Source organism: Chinchilla lanigera, unplaced genomic scaffold, assembly GCF_000276665.1.
Source record: "Chinchilla lanigera isolate Chin_1 unplaced genomic scaffold, ChiLan1.0 scaffold00051, whole genome shotgun sequence".
Classification (NCBI taxonomy): domain Eukaryota; kingdom Metazoa; phylum Chordata; class Mammalia; order Rodentia; family Chinchillidae; genus Chinchilla; species Chinchilla lanigera.
In genome coordinates, this window is record NW_004955452.1 from 5,085,109 (window position 1) to 5,106,995 (window position 21,887).

General features: G+C 55.2%; 1 protein-coding gene across 1 annotated transcript in view; it reads left to right on the forward strand.

The window, feature by feature from the left end:
• Ldlrap1 (low density lipoprotein receptor adaptor protein 1) overlaps nucleotides 1-17,241 on the forward strand; it is a gene marked incomplete at its 5' end in the record, with an annotated part of 20,431 nt that extends 3,190 nt beyond the window's left edge. Inside the window, 6 exon segments of the mRNA XM_013519648.1 lie at nucleotides 1-77; nucleotides 5,908-5,980; nucleotides 6,301-6,384; nucleotides 6,884-7,014; nucleotides 8,283-8,317; nucleotides 9,930-17,241. Coding sequence (XP_013375102.1) covers nucleotides 1-77; nucleotides 5,908-5,980; nucleotides 6,301-6,384; nucleotides 6,884-7,014; nucleotides 8,283-8,317; nucleotides 9,930-10,074 — 545 coding nt within the window.
• Nucleotides 17,242-21,887: the final 4,646 nt, after the last annotated feature.

Below are 21,887 nucleotides of genomic sequence, written 5' to 3' on the forward strand. Positions count from 1 at the left end.
TGTTCGCATACATTGCCCAGAGCCAGCACAGCGAGAATCTCGAGTGCCACGCCTTCCTCTGCACCAAGCGCAAAATGGTCAGCAGGGAGGGTGGGACTGCTCTCGGGCTTCTCTGGTGTGGGAGGCGAGATTTAAAAAGGATGAAAACCCATGGGACTGTCATGTGTGTGCTGAGAGCTGAGGACACGGAGTAGGGCCATAGTCAGGCAGTCACCCAGCTGGACAGCCTGGATGTAGGCAGTGGCTAGGCTGTATCCCCAGGAAGGGCTTGGGTCCCTTCCCCTCTATAGATTGCTTTGTTGGATATGAGATGATTTTGGATCTCCTGTCGTTAATATGGTCTGGGGGAATAAGCTCTGTAGGTGTTCATCCTTATAAATGAGAGATCGGAGTAACCCTGGCTAAAAGGCACAGGCCAGAGCCCTCAAGGGACTAGACTTGCTGTGTACATATATTCGCGTTCCTGTCTCTAGGACAAAAATACCTGACACCCTCACATTTAGGGAGGAGAGGTTTATTTTGGCTAATAGTTTGAGAGGGTTCAGTCCACGGTTGGCTGTCTCTGAGGCAGCAGGGCATGGTGGAGCAGAGCTGCGTACTTCATAGTGGCTGGAAAGTAGTGCCCAGGGAAAGAACACCAGAGAGATGTACTGTCCAAAGGATGTCCCCGTGAGCCATCTCTTCTAACTGAGCCCCACCTCCACATAGTACATGAGCTATGAAGAGCAGCAGATGGCTCCACTGATGACTGTAGTGGCCCATGATCGAGTCATCTCTTCAGGAGTCTCTCAGTCCAGTGGAGTTGACAAGTAAGATTAACTGGCAGACTGACTGGAGCAACCAGGCAAATGGCTGTGTTTGATAACTTGTACAGGTCCATTCCAGTGCTAGGCTCTGAGGCATTTTCATGTTTAATCCTTATAACAACTATGCAAGGTGGAAACTTAGGATTTCCACTGTCTTTCTTTAAGTTTTTTTTTTTTTTTTTTTTGCAGGGGGGGCGTTCTTTTTTGAGACAGGGTCTCACTATGCAGTTCAGGCTGGCCTTGAGCTCACTTTGTGGCCCAGGCTAGTCTTGAACTCCCAACGATTTTCCTGCCTCAGCCTCCTGAGTGCTGGGATTACAGGCGTGTGCCATCATGCTTGGCCTTAAAATTTTTTTTTATTTATAAAAAATAATGAAACAGACCCCAGCAATTCAGCTGTCTTGCTGAAGATGACACAGTCATCAGGGACAGTGAGTCTCTGAGTCCACAATCCTCCCTGCTGCATAATCATTTGCCAAGAGCTTCCTGTCACATTTTTGGGCCTCTTCTTGACCACATCTAGCTGGCTTGAGTGAATGAAAGACCGTGAAGGTTTCTAGGTATCTTGCTTGTATTTGGGGGCAAGGAGCTAGAGTGGGTCAGCCTTTGGCATTGATGCTTTAATTTCTGAGGCCCCGGAGATCTGAGCATCTTCCTTGTAAGGAGGTTCTTGACATCTATTGATTTAGTGTCACCATCTCTTAACCTCTGTTAACAGCTCAGAGCCGGGTCCCCAGGCCCAGCATTCTTGGGAGACATAGAGACGAGGTCCTTTCCCCTTCCCTGTCAACATCAAGAACGTCACCATCATTGTGGAGCCCAGGCTTTCTGCTTTAGATATTGTATAAGTTCCCTATGGCTGCCATAACAGATATTCTCAGATTTAGTGGCTTAAAACAACACAAATGTAGGGGCTGGGGATTTAGCTGAGCAGCGCAGTGCCCGCCTGGCAAGCACAAGGTCGTGAGTTCAATTCCTGGTACTGGAAAAAAACAAACAAACAAAAACAAAAATGTATTCTCTTACAGTTCTGAGGGCCAGAGGTCTGAATAGGTCAGTGGGGTTGTGTTTCTCCCGGAGACTCCGGGGAGCACCATTTCTTCACCTTTCCCACCTTCTAGAGACACCTGCATTGCGCCTGTTCCTAGTTCATCCCTCCAGCCTCCATCTTCAGAGCCAGCAGAGTAGCACCTTCCGGTCTTGCTGATGTTGTCATTGCCATTCCTCTTTCTGACTCTTGATCCCTCTCAAGGCCGCTGTGATGACCTTGGGCTTACTGGGTAATCCAAGATAATCTCCCCACCTCAAGATTATTCTTAACTTAATTCCATCGGCAAAACCCTTTTGCCATGTAGTGTGACATTCACAGGTTCCAGGGATTCAGAGGTGGACATCTGTGGGGGCCACAGGTATTGCAGAAGGGGCGCCATAGGAAGAGCCACACCAGATCACAGCTGATGTGCTGTGTAGCCTTGGGTAAGATCCTGCCCTTCTTCAGGCTGCTTGCCTACCACCAGAATGACATCCAGAATTGCTCCAAAGGGCCCCTGTTTGTTTTGCACACCTCGTTTCTTTCCTTTAGATTCTGTGTCACTGACCATTCCCGCAGGGTCTTGTGATGCCCCAGGACGCTGCGCTGCAGTGTCTTTCCCCGTGACAGTCTTGTTCTCAGTTGGTAACCCTTGGAGTTGTCTCCTATGAGGACAAGGACTTAAACATACAAGCTCATTACGTCTGCATTGTTCTCCCTTCCTACTGATGGAGCAAGTGATGGCGTGGCAGGGTGGCTGGCCTCACTGTTGCTGCAGTGTGGGCCTGGGTGGAGGGCGTTCCCAGATGCAGTGATTTCCTCTCCCTGCGGGTTCTGGGAGTAAGAGAAAGAGGGGGCTGGGCCAGAGGATTTAGGTAGCCTTAAGTGAAATCAGCCTGACCCAGGATAGACGGCAGGTGCCAAGGAAGACAGAGCCCGGCGATGCTTGGCCACTGGCAGCTGACCCCGGTTGGGCAGAGGGCACGGCTCCCGCTGGACACCTAGAAGAGCCTTCCTGTCTCAGCACATCCTGTCTGGGATCAGGGCTGACTGGCTGGACTGTGCCTTGTCCTTCTCCTTTCTTTGGGCCACTCAGCCTCCCCCGTCAGGGAGCCCTGGGAGATTGCTCTCCGAGAGACAGCCCAGCCCAGGGTGGTATCAGTCCACAGAGACCTTAGTTCAGCCCAGGCTGGCAGCATGAAGGCCTCCTGGCCTGGCCTTGTTAGGGACATGGACATATTCTGGACTCTCAGGGGGAGGCAGAGGTGAGATGGGCATCTTAGGCTCTGTGCCAATCAGCTGGCAGCTGCCTCCATGGACACATAGACACACTTGACCTGGGCTAAGCCCTACACTGGACTCTGAGGACCCAGGGGACATGGACAAGTCTGTGGGAATCCCAGGGCCTGGCTCTGGGTTAGGTCATTGTATCTGCCTGGAGGTCAGGAAGTTCCCCAGAGACAGACGCTTGGAAGGATAAGTGGTGAGCAGGGGCTGGGCAGGCTAGAGGATGTGGGTGACAGGTAGGTGCTCTCCAATGGCGGAACTACAAGTGCAAAGGCACGCCGTGGAGGGGCTGTTGCGGACTCCTGGCTGATGGACAGCAAGGCAGAGGCAGCCTGCAGCGGGGTTTAAGTGGGATGGTGACACAGCGCTCACCCTGCATCTCCATCCTGCACCTCCTCAGTGGGGTACCTGACTGAGCAAGGAGCTTGGAGAAGGGCGGGGCTCCTTCCTGCGAAGGAAGGCATAGCCCCATGCTGGGGCAGCACAGCCACCCAGGACTCCCTTCTCCGGTCCTGTTGTACAGTCAGAAATGTCCCTGCAAGGAAAGGTTTCCATCTGCCGAGGAGAGAGGCCTCTAAGGGGCTTGGGCCTGTGAGCTTGGAAGTAGAGTTGGAGGAGCACAGGGTTGCTGCACAGGTGCACGGCCTGGATAACCCCAGTTCCACCCTGCCTGAGGGGTGGTGCTGTGCCTCCAAGCGGCTGCCACATTCCTGGATTAATCCTCATGCACGGGTTTATCCTCCTGGGCATCAGGCCCGCTAGGGGCACAGGGCCGATTTGGTCTGAGTAGGTGGCCCCTTTGAAGGAATAATAGTCTGGTTACTGGGAACAAGGGCAAGACATGGAAAAGTGGCCTGAACGGAAACTAGTCAGGGTGATAAACAGACCCACAGCCAGAGGCACGCAGGGGAGGGCTGGCCTGGGCAGTACGAAGTCTTCTCGAAGCAGGTCCAGTTCTTCCTCTGATGTTGCTTTAGATTCTTGCAGCCGCCTGGAAGAGGCCCTTCCCATCCCCAACTCTCAGCCCTTGTCTAGCCTGGGCCTGAGCCACCTGCACACATCCACATCTCCAGTTATATTTGGCTTAACTTACAGCTTGGGACGTCGGGGCAAAGGGGTGGGAAATGTATGTAAATCAATGGCAGATTTATGCAAAAACAGTACAAGCTTGTGTCCCCAGGTTTTCTGCAGGCAAGAATAATGGTGTTTCCATGTCCTTGCCACATTGGGTGACCGGCCCTTGCTTGGGTATACAGTGATCTGACTCGGACCGGTAATTAGCCCATATTTTTAGTTCATGGGCAATTCTCAATGGTAACCGGGTCTATTAAACTTGATTCAGACGTGACAGCTTAAATTGTAAACAGCTGTGAAGAGTTTCATACTTAATTACCATATTTAAGTTTTGCCATAAAGCACCCGTACTTCCATCAAAAATGTAAATGACGGAGACATTCAAATGAGATTTTATACTTCGTGAGGTTTAATTGGCATGGATCACTCAGCTTGTTTAGAGATTTAAAAAAAAATTTTTTTAAAAGAGTTTTTAAAGGCAGTGGCCATGGATTCATTTCTCAATTAAATTGCGTTGTCTGATGGAGGGAGGGAAATAGGGCCAGGGCTGGTTAGGCCTGAAGTCTTACGTTCTGCTCTCACCCAGGGCTTTCAGGAGGAAGTTTGGCAGTGTTGCCAGCATTAGCTATAGCTCTGAGCTAGGGGGCTTCCACTACCAGAGCCGAGCTGGTTAACCATGGAGTCACAGAGAACAGGCCGTTGGGGTGAATGTGGCCTGGGAGGTCTGGGTTGGCAGGAAACTTCAGGAGTCCTGCTTCTTGGTCTGGGGATATAGCTCAAAGGCACAGCGCCTGCCTGGCAAGCGCGAGGCCCTGAGTTTGGTTCCTGGTACAAAAAAAAAAAAAAAAAAAAAAGAAGTCCTGCTTCTTGGACAGATACAATTCAGCCAGCGTTGTTGCCACCACTGAGGGCCCTTGAATATTCTGGGGCAGGGGTGTGGTGGTGGGGAGCACACAGGGGCACAGACATGTGAGCTACAGCCACTCATATACCTGATCCCAGTGGGGGAGAAGTGACATTTGAAAGGATTTGAAGGGGAGGATGGGGGCTGGGGGTGGGGGTGGGGCAAAGACCAGTGCCCCCCCACTTTGCCCCCGCACCCCCGTTGGTTATGACACTGAATAATTTTGACCCTTGACACTCATTGACATCTTGCTCCTGCTCAGGAAATGCATCAGCTGCCTCCTTCCTTGCTGGAATCCACTTACCGGTCCCTCTAACCCTGCACATAGTCTTTCTTTCGCCTCTCTGGCTGTGATTTAATTCAGGCAGTGGCTGGGTCCTTCCAACCCTTCTGGGGGCCTCTGTTCTCCAATTCCAAGGGTTCAGGTAGTGTATGAAGTCCTTGGGTAACTAGGGAGGGCTTCTCTGAGGAAGTGAGCCTCTCAGCTGATTCAGAGAAGCCCAAAGTGGAAGAAAAAAAGTGGAGGTGAGTAGCCAGTGGGGGGATGAATGAGGGTGGGAATTTACCTGGGCTAGAGGCTGCACTGCCTCTCCAGGATTGAGCTTCCTTCAGCCCCAGGCTGCTTTGATGACGTGGGAGGAGCCGGCTCTTCCTCCTCCAAGCCTGTGGTTGGTTGACCCCTAGCACTGCAGTGGGGAAGTCCAGAGCGGAGCCCTGGCCTGGACTCGCCAGCCCTCCAGTTTAGACCTGCTCTTCCCTGGCTGAAACTCACCCCTCTTCTCCCACCCCCACTTCCTGTTTTTCAGGCGCAAGCTGTCACCCTTACCGTGGCCCAGGCCTTCAAAGTCGCTTTTGAGTTCTGGCAGGCAGCCAAGGAAGGTGAGTCTGTCAACATCAAGGGTGGGCTAGAGGCCTGGGAGACAGATGCAGCCCGGAGCTAGACCTGGGCTGACTCCCAGCTTTTGCCTTCACCCAGCTTGTGATTTTGAATAGGTCCTCTCACCTGGGTCTCAGTTTCTCCATCTGAAAAAGGAACTAGGTTGTCTCTTTCCCTCAGGGTGCTTGTAAGTCTGCAAGGTGTCCTTCCTCCCTCGGGAGACCTAGCAGTGCCCCTGAGATGGAGGCTTCCTCCTGCCCGCTGGTTGCTGGGATGAGTGCTGCTATCTGGGGCTCTGATATATTGTACCTTGATCCCACAGAGAAAGAAAAGAGGGAGAAAGCCAGCCAAGAGGGCGGGGACGCGCTGGGGACCCGCCACGACAACACACCCTCCTTGAAAAGCTGTGAGTCTCGGGCAGGGAAGGGGCCCTCACTGCAGGGTACGGAGCCTGCCCTTCATCCAGGGCCCTCTCTCCTGGGCTAGGGTAAACTTTTGGAGTTTTGTTTTGTTTTGTTAGGTCAGTTAGACATCTTCATTATAGATAAATTAGAAAAAAATTTACTTGTTTTCATGCATGTTTTCTGTCTCTGTGCACGTATATAATATAGTGTGTATGTATACACTCTGCTCGGAGCCCTCTGAAAAACCTGACAGCTGTTGTAGATATGAAAGTTAGTCTCAGCCATCAGAGGGAGACAGGTTCTCACCTTGCAGGCCGCTGACCAGCGCTGACCGCGAGTGTCAGGTGGGGCTCTGGCTGCTGTAGTGATGGGCCTGGGCTAGGCCCTGTCTGAAGAGGGTGTCAGAAACTGGACAGCCCAGGGACCTCTCAGGTGGGGTCAGGAGATGAGGAAATACGTGGCCAATCTCCTACTGATGCCCCTGACCGGACCTCCTCACAGTGGTGGCCACTGGGAACCTGCTGGACTTGGAAGAGACCACCAAGGCCCCGCTGTCCACAGTCAGTGCTAACACCACTAACGTGGATGAAGCTCTGAGGCCTCAAGCCTTGAGCAGCAGCAGTGTCGTCTGGGTGAGTGACCCTGTGCCCTGGGGACCCCACGGGGTCCAGTGAGCCCCAGCCAGATCTGTGGATGAGCTTAAGGCAGCTCCCGGTCCAAGCCCTCGCACTGTGACTTGTGGGCCTCTGGGAGAACCAGACCCAGCCCAGGGGAAGAACAATGTCCCTTGTGAACCCAGGGCTGCGCCCCCAGCAGTCCTGGCTCCCAGCACAGCTGTCTCCTCACAATGCCCGGCCTCTTGGCTTGAGCGTCCACCGCTCTGCCCACCACAGGATCAGCCAAAGGCTCCCTTGTTCTTGGCAGGGCAGAGTTTGTCCCTGACACCCCTCCCTGCTCAGCCGGCTGAATGAGGAACCAGGGACTGGGCTGTTGTCAGCCTGACCCTTGACTCCCCGTGGCTCAGGGCAGGCCCCCTTCACTTCTCTGGGTCTCAGCTCTTTCATCTCCTCACTGAGGACCGTGAACCTCTGCCCACAAACCTCCCAGAGGAACCGGAACGCTTTTAATTTTTCATTTAGAAATTTCAGACTATGTTACAGAAATAAATTCACAAAGAATCTGTGACAGTGACCAGAATTGGAAAGTGAACATTGATACAACCCTCTTGTATAGTCTCCAGAGCTTCCGTTGCTCAGGTGCCCTCCGTGTCCTTTGTCTGGTCCAGGGTCTACTATAGATGGCATGGTCACTTGTCCTGTCTCTTTAATTTTGAAGAATCTAGAACATTGAGGGACTTCAGTCAGGGTCAGGTCCCTCTAGCTGTGCTCTGTTGTGGGTCCTCATTCTTACCGCTTGCCCAGTGGCTCTGGGAGGCTGAGGGACCTCACCCTGCACTTTTCCACCGAGGCTCCTGTCGTCAGTCATCTGTGGGAACTTAGGGCTTGAGCTTGGCTTTGGAAGGGGATAAAAGGTAGTCGCCTTCTCCAGCCTTTGCCTGTCGGAATTTGAAAACCATGGAAATCACAGGCCCCTCATTTTATGGGAGGAAAAACTGAGTCTCAAGGAGAAGTGATGACTTGCTCCAGGTCTCACAGGCAGCTCGTGACAGAACCGGGGCTGAACTCACTGGCCCTTTCTCCCGTCCCTGCCCCAGCTGTGGGTCCTTGGGCTGAGAGGCTGTACCTGCAGTGAAGTGGAAGCCCTGCCTGTGCTTGTTTCTCTGAGTACCCCGCTGCACCCCCGTGCCAAGCCCAGGCCGTAGGTCACCCAGGGCAGGACAGACCCCAAAGGGGAGCGCAGGATCCCACTCAGCTCTCACCTCCTGTTTTGTTTCCCCAAGGAGCTGGACGATGGCCTGGATGAAGCGTTTTCTAGGTAATATTGGCTGCTTACCTAGGGTTGCCTCTGCCATGCCTGAGAGTGAGTCCCTCTGATTGATTCCTCCAGATCAAGAATCCCACCTCTACTCAAATACCTTCCAGGACAGGGAGCTCCCTGCCCAGCGAGGGAGCCCCTTCCGGAGTGGCCAGATGTGTTCGAAAGCTCTTATTACTAAGCTAAACCTCTTCCCCGCGGCTGCTCTGCCACAACCTGAGCTGTGCTAAACCCTGCAGCCCGTGCTCGTTTCCTTTCTCTACCGGGGGCGGCAGCCTCCACATGCCGGCTTTTTGCAGGCTTTGTCCCCGCCCCTCCGCACAGCTTGTCTTTACGCAGGGCCAGGGAGAAGGCAGTGCTCAATTAAGCCCCTTTAGTGCCACGTAGAGAAGGATGTCAGGATCCTGGGCAGGGGTTTTGGTAAAGCCCCGGGGCAGTAGGGATTCACCATCTTCCCAGGGGCCGTCCCTGTACTCCTGGCTGCCTTCAGCTTGAGGACACACGGCCAAGAAGTCTGTGGCTGAGGAGAGGCTGGCAGCTGGCTCAGGGTGCTGTGCTCCGGTCCCCCGTCACTCAGGCCTCCCTTTCTCCTTAGGGACTTCAGCAGCTCCCTGCAGCCCTCCCCTTCTGAGGTGTTACTTAGGACTGGGGGTCTGGTGGATGGGACAGAGTCAGGAGCTTCGCTTTGCCTTCCCCCACCTGGCCGGCTTCTTCCTGCCGCCTAGTGAGAGCGCCAGTCCAGCCCAGCGGGGCAGCATGTGTGGCCCCTTCATGGAAGCAGAGACCTCCCCACCTTCCCTGCTTCCCTGGCTCACAGCCCCTCCTCTTTTGAAGCAAAGCTTTCATTTGCTTTTCTCAGATTATTCAAGTGTCATGTGCCCTTTATTAACAATTTCAAAAGTCAGCAAAGCATTAAACAGAAAACAACAGCATGTTATAATCACACAGCCCAGACTTGGGCTTAATTCATGCTAGTCCAGTGCATAGACATTTTGTGAAACCCGTCAGCTCACAGTGTTTGCCTCTGGCTCGTTGTCAGACCCCTTTCCAGGCTGTTAGAATTTCCCACAAATCCCTCCTGAGGGGGGCTGGGGATCTAGCTCAGCGGCACAGCGGCACAGCGCCTGCCTGGCAAGCACAAGGTCGTGAGTTTGATTCCCGATAATGTTATTTATTTGAGTGGCTGTTTATGTTGTCTTCTTTTTATGTTATTTATTTGAGAAGCAACCTGTTAAACAGAGTTACAGCCAAGCAGTCTTCCTGTGGTTGGCCAGTTCCAGCCCCTGGCCGGTGGCCACTGCCTTCCCAGTGCTGCCCTCTCCCCTCTTCCCTAGGCAGCTCCTGCCCTGGCTGAGCTTGGTGTGAGCGCCCTAGCCCTAGGTGGGGTGGGGGAGACAGGGATCCCACTCACTGGCCCAGTTTAGACCCTGTTGTTCAGGGCAGCCTGTTGTTCAGAGGCTGCACCTCTCCTGGCTGCTGGGATGTTTGCCTTTGCCTTTGTCCTGCCCTCGTTGTCTCCTTTCTGGCCCCAGTACTGGCCAGGCTGCTCTTGCTTCTCAGGCCCCACCAGGTCTGTGGCCAGGCGCTAGGCTCACACAGCTCTGTCTTCCAGGCTGGCGCAGTCGAGGACAAACCCCCAGGTCCTAGACACTGGACTGTCTGCACAGGACATCCACTACGCCCAGTGCCTCTCTCCTGTCGACTGGAACAAGCCCGACAGCAGTGGCACTGACCAGGAGGACCTCTTTGGCTTCTGAGGGCCTGGAGCCCGCAGGACACGACCAGCCCAGGCACATGACCGACCAAAGCCACCTGTGGTGGGGAACCAGCTCCAGGACCTGCCAGCCGCCCCTTCCGGCCCACAGCAACGTCAGCCTGCAGATCAAAGCCGCAGCCAGTCAAGCAGGGGGAAGAAGAGAGATTGTTTTAACCTGCTCTTTCTCTTCGAACTGAAAGAAGCCTTGAATATTTATTCAGTGACTCCTGTCTGTGGTTGGAAGCTGGTTTTGCACCAGGCACGTAATGGATGCAGTGCTGTGACTGGCCTCGTGCTCTTGCTCTTCTTGAGCCAGCTCAGCTCGCCGTGGGTGTCAGGACAGTGACCAAAGCATTTCTTATCCCTTCTCCTTTTCAAGAGCCTGGATTTCGCCAAGGACATCCCTCGTCCTTACTGAAAGCAACCAGAACTCGTCATCTTCTGCGCTCAGGAGACTGCCACCTCCGGAGAGGCCTGGGGCCTCAGGCTTGCCTTTCTCAGGGTCCAGCAGGCCTGGGCTCAAGCCCTAGCCCCGGGAGCTCTTGGGAGGCAGCCCCTGACCAAAGATAACACACAGCTTGGCACTTTAAAATCTACAGCAGGTGTGGCCCCAGGGGCTCCTCCATGGTGCTGCATTGAATAGAGATTTCTGCCCCTCCTTCCTGAGAGGGGGCCCAAAGTCCCCTTGAATGGTACCTGCCTGTGCTGGGGCCCAGTGTGACTGGCTGGCTGCCTGTGACTTCGAGTCTGACTGCATCTGTGGGGATCAGCGCCCTGTGACTGCCCCGCTCCAGGACGAGGCTGTGCCTGCTCTCGTTTTGTCTGTGTCCGTGTGAGTGTCCCTGTGTCCCACCTCCCCGTGCTTCCTGGGATAATGTGTGAAAACTAGCACCTAGATCCATGTAGGAATATTTTGCAGCCATTTTACAGAGGAAGAAAGTGAGGCCACACATGTAGTGGGCAGAGCCGAATAGAACCTGGGTCTGATGCCAAAGCTGCTTTCCCTGCTGCCACCTCTCACAACTCATACCTCCTTTTTTCTGGCTTTGTTGTCCTCCCAGGAACCAAAAATCCCCAGCTATTTTCTGACTAAAATGTGTTTCATAACAAACCATCTGGTGCCTTTCCACACAGAACTGGCGCAAGCCTCTGTGCCCTGCTGGCTTTCTCACTGTCAATTTCCATGAAGATGCAAGTGTTTGAAGTCTGCTAAATCCAAGGGTGAAACAAAATCAAACTCCGTAAGCATCACGCTGTTCTCTTTCCTGACACGGCGGCCCAGTCAGGACATCCCAGCAGCAAGCTGAGCTGTCTTTAGAATCTCCTTCCTTCCTCCCTGCTTGGCCTTTGGGCTCTGGCATCCTGAAACCCAGCCAAGCCTGGAGCATCTTTCCCATCCCAAGGTGCCTCCCAGCGGCCTGGCTTGTCAGGGCAGGTTTCTGCATCCCCTGGAAACTCGCCTGCCGCATTTCTTAGAAGCCTCACCGCTAACTGAGCGTCTGTATCAGAATGGGTCCGGGGAGGGGCTTGTAGGACCTTCCTCAGGAGGAAGTGACTTCCTTTCCCTGTGCACTCCCATGGCCCTGCATCCCCCTCAGTCCTTGAGATCTGCCTCCGTAGTTGTCCGGGCAGCAGGGGTGGGGCAGGACACAGGCTGTCCTCGGCACACGGCACTGGCGGGCCTCCTGTATTGTGCTGGCCACACTGTGACCTTCATCGGTCTCTGTTGACAGCTGTCTGTGCTTCCCGTGTGTCAGCGGCCAAGTCTGGTGCTTTGCTTTGTGATGCTGTAAAGGGAGGCTAATGAGGAAAAACACAAATAATAAATGTTCTCTTTTCGAAATATAAGCAGCACTTAGATGGAGTGACCAGAGTACGACAGCCGGTGGCCCCTGCCCTTTGGCAGTGGAAGTGGAAGTGACTGCAGACCTGAGTGGGCAACACACCAAGAAGCAATACCCAGTGCCCCCGGAGCAGGGGTAATGGCCTCAGGGGCCCCTCTCCACCCTGCAGCTGGGCGTGTGTGAGGTGAGGTCGCCTCTGGACGACTTGCAGAGGCCAGTGTGTCCACACAGCTGAGGTCTCTGAAAGCTGGAGCCACGGTCTGTGGGCCCCTGGAATGTGTGTAGGATTTGTGTGTCTTTGTGGGCCTGTTCCCCATGGAGGGTGTCGTTTCCATCACATTCTCCACTGATCACAACGTTTGTTCCCTTGCTAGATTTACTCTGCTGCATGCGAACTAGGCTGGCCTCAGTGTTGGGGCCAAAGGCCAGGCGGGGCCCATGCGAACCTAGCATGTGCAGCTTTGTGTGATGGGAGAGTCAGGAGTGTTTCCAGTTTGGGGACCTGAGGCCCAATTCTGGCTCTGCCATTTAGGAACTCTGACCCCGGATTGGTTACCTTTCCTCGAGCCTTGGTCTTGCCTTCTGTGAACAAAATACAACATTCTTCCTTTTTTTGCCTCCCTGGGTTCACATTGTTGGTAGACTGTATACTAATGTGGATCAAAGATTACCTGAGAGCAAAGGAGAATTGGTACCGTATTGTTTAAGAAAATAAATGACAGTGACTGCATTAACCGAGTACGTCCTGCATCCCAAGGGCTATGCTGAGCTCCCGACTTAGCTCCCAGTGGCCACCCACACTGAGCCCAGCTGCCATCAGTTCCCCGAGTGCTGAGGGCTCCAGGCCTGGAGCGGAAATGGTGGTGCCCCAAGTGCTTGGTGAAGCCACAGCCCAGTCACCCTGGACCCTCGTCTGCCACGTGCTGGCCTTTAAAGAGATGTGTGTGGTCGAGCTGCCCGCTGCCTCCTGTCTGTCTGCGTAGTGACCGTCACACCAGGCTGGGCTCCTCCGGCCTCTGGCTGCTGTCCGGGCACTCCTGAGTCCCCTGCCCATGCCGCAGCGGGCGCTCCTTGAGCATCATCTCTTTATCTCTTTCAAACAGTGGTATTTCAAATGTCCAGGGCACAGAGGCAGTGCCCTGTGATGTCAGCCATTGGGCAGACTCCCTGAGAATTCTGAGTGGATCACAGAGACTAAGAAATTCTCCCCTTTCTTCTTTCCCACATAATTTTAAAAGACACCCAACAAGTTCATCTTTCAGTTTAAATTTGGCCAAAATCTTTAGTTTCCGGATGTCTCAAATTATGAATCCTGAGCACCCGCCGTCTGCTCTTTCATGCATAACGGATGGAGCAGGAAGAACAAAGTTGCCTTTCAGATTTGATGTGACCTTCAGCTTCCCTCTGTGGATGCTGAGTCTTCAGGAGAAATCGTCCCAATTAAATCTCTCCGAGCGCCTTTGAACAAGCATGGTTCGGGAGTTGGGTTCCACATCTGGGGTGCTGGTCCGGGCCTGGTCTTCCCGGCTTTCCTCCACCCTGCTTATGTGTGGGTCAGAGCAGGTGGCCTGTGTGTTTATTGGGAAGTGGCCTTCGACCCCACTCGGTCCTTTATAGTCACCATCAGTGTCACTAGTCCTTTCGGCTTTGTCACAAGGTGGGTGGTCCTGGCCCCCGTGTAGGAATGGGGCAACGGAGAGTCAGGGAAGATGAACAAGTTGAACTCAGCCGGTAGGAAGTGGCCCTGGGATTCTGACCCCAATCTGTCTGGCTCCAGAGCTCATTTCTGCTGCACTGGGCCCTAGAGCAAAGGGCACCCAAGCCAAGATGCACCTGCCCTGCTGTGCCTGCAGCACGGAACCCGGGAATGGCTGGCAGTGGCTTCTCCACAGGGAGAGTCAGGGCAGGGGCCAGTTTCGCAGACCAGCCATAACAGAGCCTTTGCTCAGCCAGCTGCCCTTCCGGGCCTCCTCTGTGGACATGCTCAGGTTAGACTCAAGGCCAAGGCCGTGTCTGAGCACATCAGGCCCCCCATCTTGCTGCCAGCGGTGTCGCCCAGCTTGCCAGAGTGCCCCAGCATGTGCCTTGGTGTCCCTCAGAGCAGGGAGGCTTCCTCAGAGTGAGGTACATGCCAGCCCCAGAGGGTGGGAGGGGCGAAGCACACCTCAAGCACTGGCAGCACCCACACAGCCCCTTTAAGCTGCAGCGACAGTGCCAGGGGTGATGTTTGCTCATTGTAGAGATAGCGGTGCTGAGGCCCGCAGGTTACACAGCTGCTGACTACCTGCCAGCCTTACGCAGCTGCTAGCAGACAGGCCTGGCATTCCGATTCCTTGTTCCTTGTCCTGGAGTGGCTCCGTCTCTCTTCAGCTCACTTGGAGCGTTTGGAGAACACAGTGACCTTGCTTACTGAGACCAAGAGTAACCTCAGCCAGGTGCTAACACGGAGCTGCTGGGTGCTTCTGTTTCCAGCCAGGACAGATGCGGGCTGTGGAGTCCGTGTTGCCAGACAGTGATTCTGAGTGCGCCTGCTGAGCCCTAGCTTGGCCCATCTGAATGGCTGGCCCTTCATAGTCCCGGGGTGTGTGTCATGGTGCCCTGGAAGCGCCCTAGCCGTGCGGTTCCCCATGCCAGCAGGACACTGGAAGTCAGAACAGGAATGGTACCTGGGGATGCTGGGGTGGGGTCGTGGAAGAGAGGAGTCCTCCAGTGGGGCCTCATGGGTGGGGAGAAAGGCTGGAGGTGGCCTTTGCTAGCTTGGCTGCCTGGCATGAAGCCAGGGCCCGTATTCAGTCCACCTCATGGCCCCAGGTCCTGGCCCTGCGTGAATCAGCTCATCAGAAGGTAGAACCAGCCTGGTTCCTGAGAGAAGCTGTAGAGTGGAAGAGGGGCCTGGCACCTATGCACTTCGTGAGTCAGCAGACCCATCGTGCAACACATCGTCCCGTGTGCCCTGGGCGTAGGCATTCAGGGCTTCTTACAGTCAGGGCTCCTATGTGCCCAGCTTGGCCGGGTCTGATAAAAGATACGACCCATTCCTCTGCCCGGATCACAGAGCTTGGTCTCCAGAATGCTCTCAAAGCAAAATTCTAGAATGCTAGTGCTAGAAGAGCCCCTGATGGCCCTTCAGCCCCCACTTTGTTTACATTTGGGATCTGAGGCCCCCAGAAGAAACAGGATTTCCCTGGGACTCGAGGGCAGCTGAGAGGCAGAGCTGAGACTTGACCCACAGGTCTTACGGACCGCATGTCCTTTCCTCCGCCCACCCATGGGAAGGAGAGCGTTCTTTCGGCGCTCCATGCACAGGGCCTCAGGCTCGGGGGAGGCGGCCTTGCAGGGAAGTGGAAAAGATTATGAGAAGAGGCGGGAGAAGGACCTCGGTGAATTCTCAAGCATGTTAACAAGCATCACCTCAGACTTCTGTCCATTCCCTCTCTCGAGCCCGGCGATCCCGTCTGCAGCCCAAGCTGCCGCACAGAGGCCTGGAAGACTGACGTGCACAGCTCCGGAGTGTGGCAGACGGGGCTGGGTGTGAATCCTGGATTTGCCACTTGGTCGCCTCGTACATGACCCACTAGCCTGTGGTCTGTTCCTCATGTGTGCGACAGGATGAAGAAGGGCGTGTGAGGAGTCTCGGGGTTAGTGAGTTAACGCTCCGGCTGTACTAGAACTGCTCCTCTACGGCTCTCACTGTCCCTGTTGGCTGCTCTGTGGGTGGGGCGGCGGAGGGGGCTACCCCAAGGAAAGGCCCACCCCAGGTGGCAGAGTTGGGGCAGGGGGTGCGTATGTTCTCGGAGCTGCCCGCTGACAACACCCGGGTGCATATGTGGGCCCCGACCCCCCTGCCAAACCGTACCCAGAGGGAAGATGCTACAGACCACTCCGTTGAGTTGGGAAAGCATTCCACTCGGGCAGTTTCAGTTGAAGGTGTGAGGAGAAGCCATGTTCACAGTCCCTGGACAAGTCCCTTAACGGGATTGGGCAGTGTGACGAGGCTGGAGCTAGCACCAGCCAGCTGTTTCTGCGGGTGGAATTCCAGGCGAGGGGAGGTGGAGGGCTGTCTGGCATCTGGCCCTGAGATGTGCAGCGCTCTCCCCACCACACTCTGACACTCCAGGGGCGGGAGCTCAGGGGAGACCCGGCCTCCATGCCTCCCACCCGTGGGGGTCCACACTGAGAGTCCACACGTTCTCTCTCCTTTCATCCTCAGGACACTGGTGTGATCCCGGAGACTCGGGTAAAGTGAGCTGACCACGCCAGGACTGTATCGCAGGGCTGTCGCACATGGGCTGGGCCTGGCCCGGTGTTCTCTAAGCCAGGCTCAAGTCAAAGTGGTTCTCGGCACCTTTGATTGATCTGTGCCCATTGTGTCCGAGGTGCCTGGAACACGGCAGGGAATAGAACGGCAGTCATTCCCACCTTCGTGGAGCTGGTGTTCTAGTGGTGGGGCACGCCAGACTCCCCTCACGGTGGCACAGGGAGCACGTGTGGTGTCAGCACGGGGGAAGAAGGCAGGAAGGGGCAGGGATCCCATGGGACCCTGCTGCTGGTGTGGGGCGAGGCTAGCCTGAGACGGAGTGGCTGAGGTGGAGGAAAGCAGTGCAGATTCAGGGACGGTTGGGATGTGTGAAGGGGTAGTGTGGGTGGAGAAGAGGGGTGTCGGCAGGGAAGCGGGGCGGAGAGCAGCGCTGGTGAGGGCTTGCGACTTGCTCCTGAGGGAGGCTGAGTGGGGCTCTGCAGGGACGTAAGGACACCGAGGCTGCTCAGTAAGGGGCTCTATGGTGACTCGAGGCCACGGCCATCCTCCAGGCCCAAGAGGAGGAACTTCCAGGGTTGACACGGGGCAGTGGGTGGTTGATGAGGGAACAGCGCTTCCTCCCCAATTCCTAACTGGGGGCACCTGGGTGGGTCCGTGGAGGAAAAGCGGTGTGCACAGCCAGAGTCTGGGCTTGGTGGTGTCCCCAGTCTGTGTGTCTGGGGGGCGGGGGGTGGACGTGGTCTGCGTGGGATGTGGGCATCCTATGTGGTATCGGCCTGATGTCCCTTGTCACTGCCAGCCGGGAGCGGGTGTGGTGGAGCAAGCGTCCCCACAGTGTGTTCCGCTGGCTCCATGGCTGTGTGCAGAGGCATTCACACCCAAATGTGACTCAGGCACATGATGACTCGGAGGCTCTGGCATGTGCCTGTGTGCATGTCTGTAGCACCTGGAGGGGGCCTGGCGGGGTGGCAGTGGGGTGTTTGTTTTGGCCCTGCCCTGTCCAGCCTCGGCTCTCTCTTGTTCCTCCCAGATCAGCCCTTGTTTTTGTAAGAAGTCAAATCCAGAAGGTCAGTGCCTGTTTCTTGGGGGCTGGGTGGAAGGCGGCTCCAGGAGGTCTCCGGCAGTGGGTCTTCACCCCTGGTCCCCAGACGCAGGGCTCTGAGCTCGGAACCCTTCGCTCCCAAGTCCCCTGGTTGGCCAGGGCTCCTTTGATCCATTTGGAAGACCGTATCATCGGGCCCTGCCAGCGCTCAGTGAGAGCGGGGAAACAGGTCCTTTGGGGAAAGCTAGGACTTCAGCACTGTGGAAAGAGCACAGTTAGACACCAGGAGGACCTGGGTTCAAATCCTACTTTTACCACTTGATGGTTCCATAACCTTGGTCAAAGGATGCCTCAGTCTCCTCACCTGTACAGCGGGGACCCACCTTATAGCCTGTGAGGATGAAGTGAGCATTTACTGCCAGCAGCCACTTTCTAAGGCCATTACAACGAGCCACCTCATTAATCCTCTATGGTGGGCACTATTTTGGAGAAAGAGGTAACTGAGGCCCAGAGGGGGTGGTACTTGCTCAGAGATACTCAGCAGAAAAGGGGCAGAGCCTGGATTTGAACCAGGCATTCTGATTTCAAAAGCGGCAGCCCAAGACAGCAGATATAAAGCAGGGAACCTACCTTCCAGGAGGTTGTTGGTCAGTGGTGGCCGTTATTACTGAGGGTCAGAGAGATAAGGTGACTGCACCACCCAGAAGGGGCAGGCCCAGGATAAAAGCCAGGCCTAAGTCAGCGCTCCAGCACTTCCTCTTTCGCTGAGGCTCCCTCGCTCCTATCTAACCTGCCATCTGCTAGAAAGTGAGATGGGGCCCAGATTGGGGTGGAACTTGACACAGACCAGGGCAGTTCCTCCTCTTCAGAGAGCGAGGATGAAGGTGGAGACAGGCCCCTGTGTAGTTAGCCAACCCCCGCTCTGGGTCTGGATCCGTGGCTGCCCGGCCTCACAAGGAGGCAGCAAAGGCTTCAGGACTGATGGGCCAAGCATTGCTCATCGTCCCTAAAAAGAGGGGGACTTCAGCCTAAAGCAGGAAGAGGCAGGGACGCCGGGCCAGGGGAGGCCTTGGCTGGGCTGCAGAGTCTGGCCTGGGGCTCCCACATGGCCATGTCCTTGTGTGGCACTGAGGTCCAGCCGCTAAGTCACCCCCAGGCAGCAGGGCCCAGTGCCATCCGCTCTGCTGGCCGAGAAGGATCGGGAGAGCGCACATCTTGGATGCCATTTATCGCAATAAGTTTGTCGATTCAGCTCATTACACTTAATTAGAATTATTTAATTAGAATCTTAATAAAAGAGTAAAGCAGGAAGGGAACTGAGAGCGGAGGTAAGGAGATCCGTGCTGAGCGTGTGAAGTAGACCCAGCTGGGGTGGTGGAGGGGCTGCCAGGACACCGCCAGAAGGCCAGGCAAAGGCGTCTGTATGTAGGACCACCAGAACCCGGGCCTGGGCTGGGCTCTTCCCAAGTTGTTCTTTACCAGTGGGCCCCTGTGCCCGGCCCTGGGCTGAGGGCACTGGGCACGTGGAGTAGGGCCCATTTCCTGCACCCAGAGAATTCACAGGTCATGAAGGGGAGAGCAACCAGGGGCTACGAGGCCTGGTAGGGGAGGCAGGGGCACTGTGCCAGCCAGAGTGAGGCCTCTGTCCCGGCCTGGACTTTCTGGAGCCAGTGGTAGACAAGGAGGTGAAGGGCTGCAGGCAGATGCAGAGGGAAATAGACAAGTCTGAGGCATCACAAGTGTGCGGGCATGGGGGATAGGTAGAGTGAGGTTCAGGGCAGGGGCCTGGAGCCAGGGGGCTGGTTTTTGTCCCAGCACCACCAGAGCCTCATTGTCTCATCTGCAAACGGGCTGGAGCCCACGTCTTAGAGCCCCATGTGGATTAGCTGAGCAAATCCGAGTCCGACACATGGAGAGAAGCCTGGTGCTCAGTGGGTGCTATGTACATCGGCTGCGGTGATTATTATTCCTGCCCAGCAGAGATGTCCAGGAGGTGTCAGTTCTGCAGGTCTGTGTGTGAGTTACCCGGGCTGGGGACACAGCTCAGGAATCAGGGAAGCTGCAGGTGTGTGTGAGCCCCCCTGACAGTATGGTGGGATTGTTGCTGCCCACCCACCTCTATGTCTTCTTTCCTCATTCCCTAAAGAAGCTGCATTTTGTTCAGAGCGCTTGCTCTTCAGGAGAAACTGAGCTCACAGTCCTGCTCCAAGGGGATCCTGGTGAGACCAGGCCAGTCAAGTAGCATCTGGTGCTCATTCTCAGTTGAGGCTGAGGAGCAGGACCTGGTTCCATGGACAGGGGAGAGTCTCTCTGTCCCTGTCTTCTGGGCACATAAATAAAGAAGCTGGTAGCCCATGCCATCCCTTTAGGGACCCAGATCTAGGAGAAAGCCGGTAGTGTACTGATATACCACCTGTCCAATTAAAACAAAACTCCAGATTTGTAGTGTTTGCTGATTTCCATGATATAAATATGTCAACCACTGCCAATTTCTAACTACCAACGTGACCCAGGGAACATGGACTTCGGATTCACATATCAGTCCTTGCAAGCCAGTCTGAGCTGGCATCCCCACCCCTCTGATGAAGCCAGCTCAGAGAACCGCAGAGCTGCTGATGAAGAGCAGCCACACACTGACAGCAGACCCGCCTGTGCCAGGAGCCGCCTACCTGTGGCTTCCACCTGCACAGCTTTCTGTTACTTGCAGCCAAATGCATCCCACATGCTGGAGAGCTGCAAAGCAAGCAGAGGAAAGGACCCAGGGCCAGCCTTGAGGCACTGTCAGCGTTTATGCAGCAGGCAGGGAGGAGGAAGAGGCTGTGAGCCCAGCAGCTGTTAGAATTTGGCCGTGAAAAGGATCTGATTCTGCACTGGGCTTTCCACAAACTCTGTCTTGCTGCAGAAAAAGAAGGGAGAATTTTTAGTCCCGTTCTACAGAATTTTCCTAGGTTCCAGTCTGTGCCTCAAGCTAAGAACTTCGGGATTTTAGCTTGTCCGTTTTCCTTTCATCGTTCGGTGTCAGAGGCATCATCCGTCCTCAAAGTCTCCCTGCCATTCGTTGGCGGCATCGACTCAGGCCCTCACCGCTCTGCCTTCAGTGGTGCTTCTTTCCAGGTGGCCGTAGGCCATCATTTAATTAATGAATTAAATGTGATTTAATTAGCTGTTTCATCGCTACATACCACAGGCTGCTCGATTCACATCCTTGGACACAAACCGGATTTTCCCTGTCTCGAAGCCCGACTAGACCAGATGATCAGCTCCCCCGTCTTGCTGGGGTGTGTAGTCTGCCCTCCTCTCCTCACAATAATTTCCAAATTGGTCTTCGTTAAAAACAATGGAAACTGACTAATTTAAGCAGAACAAGAATTTACTGGAAGGACACCAAGTTGCTCACGGAATCAATTGGAGAGCCGGGCTCAGAGAGGGGACAGGTGTCGAGGCAGGCTGGTGGCTGGGGGCACAGGGAAGGGGCCCGGCAGGAAGTGCCTGGTTCTGCTTCTGTGCTCAGGGCCACCATTTCCCGGCCTCAGCCTGCCGCTGCCCCCGCGAATGATTTCCACTGACCTCCCCCGCACGTGTGTATCCCCCAGGCTCAGGGCAGGCTCCTGATTGGTGGAAGCAGGTGGCGAGTGTCAGCTTCTGAGTTAGGACAGAGCTGCCTCTCTGTCCCTAAAAGTGTGGATGCTGAGCAGGGGGAAAAAAAGAAAAAGGAAGAAAAAGCCAAACCACAAAATGAGCAAGTACCCACCTTGACCAGACACGTGCTGACGTTTTCACCGCATTGTCCTAGTTTAATCTTGGCAACAGTCTCGTGAGAAGAGTCACCACTTGCTAGATGGGAAACAGGCTCTGAGCTCCTTCGTCAGTCATCATCCCACCTCTGGGAGTGCAGTGAGAATCAGGCGGACACTGTGGGTGTGGGGTGGCCCCGGAGCAGTCACCCTGCCTTTGGGCCAACCTCGGCGTTGGGCCGCAACAAGGCAGGAAGGACCTGTCTGATCTGAGTTCTTCCAGCTCTGCACAATCCTGCCATAGGCCTGCGTGGTACAGGTCCTGGGCCAAGGGGGCGCTGTTCTGGGAACTGTGGCAGCCACAGCCGGGCCAAAGAGCTTCTTTCCAAAGCCAATGGCATGGTGGGAGCGTATGTTTTCTGTCAGGCCCGGCACATGGGCAGTCTGTCTCCATGCTGGCTGCAGCTTACAGCCTAAGGTGGGGCCCACTGTGAGGAACTCGGAGTCATGCTGAGTTCTGAGGAAGAGCAGTGTGGGCCGGCTCACCCCACAGCTGGGAAGGGGAGAGGGCACCTGAAAGAAAGAACCAAAGCCCAGGCTTGGAGGCAGGGCACTCCCGTCAGCCTGGGAGCACCTGAGTGTAGATTGGCTTCTCTCAGACTGGAGTCTTTAGGAAGGCAAGGCTGTGCATCCTCCACCCTACGACAGGCTCCTGTGTACAGGACTGCATCTCCCACCTTGGACTGAGGCTTGTCAGGGCAGCCACCTCCACCCTCAGACTAGGGGCACCCAAAGGCAGTGTTCTCCATCAGAGCTGAACGGTGGGACTCGCAGAACCAGATGGAACCAGATTATCCTGAAGGGGACCGAGGGAGGTGCAGAGACCTGCTGAGGACATCCCCCCAGGGGCTAACTGGCTGGGACAGCCTCTTACCT